This window comes from Plectropomus leopardus, chromosome 1, assembly GCF_008729295.1.
Source record: "Plectropomus leopardus isolate mb chromosome 1, YSFRI_Pleo_2.0, whole genome shotgun sequence".
NCBI classification, from domain to species: domain Eukaryota; kingdom Metazoa; phylum Chordata; class Actinopteri; order Perciformes; family Serranidae; genus Plectropomus; species Plectropomus leopardus.
In genome coordinates, this window is record NC_056463.1 from 2,861,475 (window position 1) to 2,865,374 (window position 3,900).

Below are 3,900 nucleotides of genomic sequence, written 5' to 3' on the forward strand. Positions count from 1 at the left end.
AACTCTGAAACTTTGAAACCAAATCAAGCAAAACATCTCAACGAACATGAGCTCAGCAGGGAAGCTCTTACACACACCAGAGGAAATTATTAAGACCTTTCAAGATTTGTATACAAAACTACTCTAATCAACATAGAAACCAAAGCAAGAGGACACCTGACAGGTTCTATGTTATTTAATCAAATCATGAAAACGGTTGTTCTTTGGTGTCCTTTATTTTATAGTTCGACATCTTTGGGTTGTTTCTTCACAAGAAAAACCCCACCACAAATTTCTCTGAAGATTACAGGATTCAGGTAATAATCAGGTAATTTACCAATAATACGTTTTTTGGGAACAAGCACCCCTCAGTTCAAAGAGAGACAGAGCAGGGGCCCCCTACCAGGACAATGGAGATGTGAAGAGAAGAAGTTTCCACAATCCAAGTACAGTACTTGGGCTCCACCAGTTATTGAGATGTAGGTGTGATAGTAATTAATGTCACGAAACTCTTTAGACTTGGGATGGGACTGCAGCCCTGGTTGTGAGGTCTGATGCTCTCAGTGTGTCTTCCTGTAGTAAACAACAGCTGCAACCAACGCTACTGACACCACAATGGCTACTGTCCTCCACTGAGGAAAAACAACAGTGATCACCTCCTCCTGGAAAGACCAAGACATTAATATTAAGAATTTTGCATTATACGACAAATCCATACATGACACCAAAATTTCATGTAGATGATTTTTTTGTGCATGGCTGACAGATCTTATGCATCACTCACCCAGCCTCCCTGCTGTATGAGCCAAATGAAAACGTGCTCTCTGATGACCTGTGGAAACAATCTCTGAATTTGTCGGACGGTCTCTTCATCGTTAGTGGCCAGTGCCTTTTAAACAAAAAACAAAAGACCTGTCAAAACATCTCTGAGGTTACCAGGCACTGATGCAGATTTCTGTGTATAAGACTGAAGAATGAGATGGCTCCTGGCGCTACTTAATACCTTGACGTATTCCATATAATTAGATTTTTTATTGTTTCTGTACAATGTGTCAAAGAGGACAAAAATGATCTGATGACTAGGCACATCGTGAAAGATGAGCAGCGATGATTTTTGGTGGACCAATGTCTAGTCTGTCAAGTCTGTCAACCAAGTCACAACAAGATTTTAGGACTCTATATTTGCCTAATCTGACATAGTAACTACCAAAATGGACCAACATGTTGTGTGGTCTGAACCAAGCATAAGATGTCAGCATCAAGAAATTTGTCAATTAAAAAGGTTTTTCTTTTTTTTGGTAAAAAGGAACATAAGTGATACTTTCTTTGTTCAGTGGCAGATCTTCCTATAGGCGACAAAGGCAGCCTCTCAGGGCGCCACCCAGAGCCAGTGGTGTAGTGGAGGGTATCCAAAGGTATACGGGGTATACCCATCTCTTTTTCTCTTTTTTCATTCACGGTATACCCATCAAAAATCCACATGAATATATACCAATCGCCTACCAATCTGAGTAGTGCAAATGGTTGAAAAAGTTCTGCTTATAAAAACGTGTACTGAAGATCACCAGTAGAACTCAAATGGGCAACCACGGGATATCAGCATCGGAATAAAAAATGGTACCTGACTTTAAAAATCGCAGCCATGTTCAGAAACACTGCTCTGTGAGGTGTCTGTTTCAGTGTCTTACCTTCGCTATGAATATGTAGGCCATTTGGAAGAGAGCGAGCACTCGACCCCAGTTGATGCCGTCAGCAAAGATGTTCTTGGCCGTCTTCATGAAGATGTCCTCGGAACATTTGTCCGGAACCCGCTTGATCAGTCTGTCGAACAAAAATGGAGCAGATTCAAAGGTAAAATCTATGGCTCTAATATCACCTTCACCAAGTATTTTGGACTGACACCGCCCTTGACCAGGCACATGTAAAGATAGACCGCAGGTGATCCTCAAGCATCTGCTCTTTAGGTCTCTGACAAAATTTGTGCCCTTTTTCAGACATTTTTTTTCTATTTCTTTTATATCTTAGTTGTATAAGTTAGGCCCATGGCATCAATTATCATTTAAAAGCAAGTGCAAGTGATATGCCTGACAACTGCATCTGAGTCGAGCCTCTGCCAGCCCTCTTTTCAGCTTACATTGTCACAGCCACCACAGTTAACACACCCATCCACGACTGATGCAGCGTACCGGTACTGTTTGTACAAAATGCAAAGCTTACCTTTGGAGCTCTGTATTTGTTTCCAGATCAACTGTAATCTTCATCAGCTCTTTGAGCAATTGTTTGAGTTCTGGATCCTGTAGTTCGTCTGGCCTTCCTCCCAGAAGCTCAAGGGACACGTGTCGACTGGGCTCGTCGATGTTTAAACGCTCAATCACGTACCTGGGGCAGAGAAAACTGCTTCACCAAGGAAATACCACATATTTAGGCAGAAATAGTAAAAAGACTAATGTTGAAAGATAACCAGTGTCAGTTTTGTACTCTATCACTTATATTAACATCGCTTTAGGTATAACAGAAGGAACTTCAAAAAACAACCAATAACTTTTCTGATGTACATGTAGTCACATTGGTATTGTTGGCCTAAAAAATAGGAAGCGACAGTATCATATCCTTTAAGAAACGAGCATAGTGAAGAGACTGGAGGGGTATCGGATTTCTGAGGCCCTTTCCACACCTATACAGATATTTTTGAAAACTGACATTTAGCTCAAAGTTTTGCTCCCTCATTCACATGTAAAACTGAGTTTTAGGTCACTAAAACTCAGTTGTTCGGGTTGCCCGTCCAAACGACTGTCCATCCATCCATCCGTACATACTTAGGCACATCCCATTTTTTCCCATATCTCAAGAAAAGTTTGAGGGAATTTCTTCAAATTTGGCACAAACGTTTTGAGCAGACTGAAGGATAAAATGGCCATGGACTCAGCCTTGACACATGGTGTATATGCTTTATGGTGAGCAACCAGATATGCATGTATTAGAAAAACTAAAGCTGCTCTGCAGAAGCTGCAATACAAAGTAAAAAGAGAGTGCACATATAAAGAGTGCAATGTACAAGGACTAAAATAGCATAGCAGAAGAAGCAAATATAAAACTAAAATTATCTAGACATACTTTTGACAAAGAAGTCATAATCAATTCATCCTGGAGCCCAAGAGGATGTTTGTTCCACTTTGTTTTTTTATTTTTGAAATTTGCTGCATAAATTAAGTAAACTATTATCATCATCATTATTTATCAAGTTATGATGACACTTACCCTCTAAGAAGAGCTGCTCCTTGCTCCAGGATGAAATCAACAGTGACATCTGAAACAATGAGAAAATTGATAAATACTGACAATAATTGCAATCATTGTTTGATTGTAGCATAGAGTTGATGCATACAAAAGTATATTCGTTTTTTTTTAATGGAAATTTCGTGTTATGGCTTATAGTCAGGGCTGACTCAGGCTTACCTTGGACCAGCCCTTAGGCCTTGTCTGCCAGGGTAAACTCAAGAGTAGCACAGTTAACCTATAGATTGACATGTGTAACAGATTAAAAATATTCTTTGCAGTTTACTGTTGGCATTCCCAATTTTGTTATAATTTCTTATCACATTTGCATTTCCAATTTGATCATTTTTTACAAAGAAGTTTTAGTAACTAAGTAACCTAGTTTTAGTTAACCAAAATATATTTCTCACTAGGTTAGCTTTGCTGTAATTCAACTTCTTTCAGTTTTAAGTAGTTGGTAGCCTGCAAAACTATTCTTTCCAAAATAGTTAGTAAAAAGTGTCACTTAGTTTGCCTGTACATGTGACATGGCTTCACTTACCTTCCCCGCCTGTGGCACCCTGAGGCCCCTTGCTGTCAGCCATCGCTTCTAACTTTCTGTCAGTTCAGAGAGCTGAATAAAAATGAGACTAGATATTAAGTTAC

The 3,900-nt window shown here is 39.5% G+C and overlaps 1 protein-coding gene across 1 annotated transcript; it reads right to left on the reverse strand.

The window, feature by feature from the left end:
• Positions 1 to 539: 539 nt before the first annotated feature.
• LOC121943733 (apoptosis regulator BAX-like) lies at positions 540 to 3,900 on the reverse strand. Its single transcript, XM_042487340.1, has 6 exons — positions 3,797 to 3,900; positions 3,238 to 3,286; positions 2,197 to 2,358; positions 1,668 to 1,800; positions 764 to 868; positions 540 to 641 (listed from the first exon to the last, which is right to left on the reverse strand). The coding sequence occupies exons 1-6, from the start codon at positions 3,837 to 3,839 to the stop codon at positions 540 to 542; spliced, it is 594 nt and encodes a 197-aa protein (XP_042343274.1). The 5' UTR covers positions 3,840 to 3,900.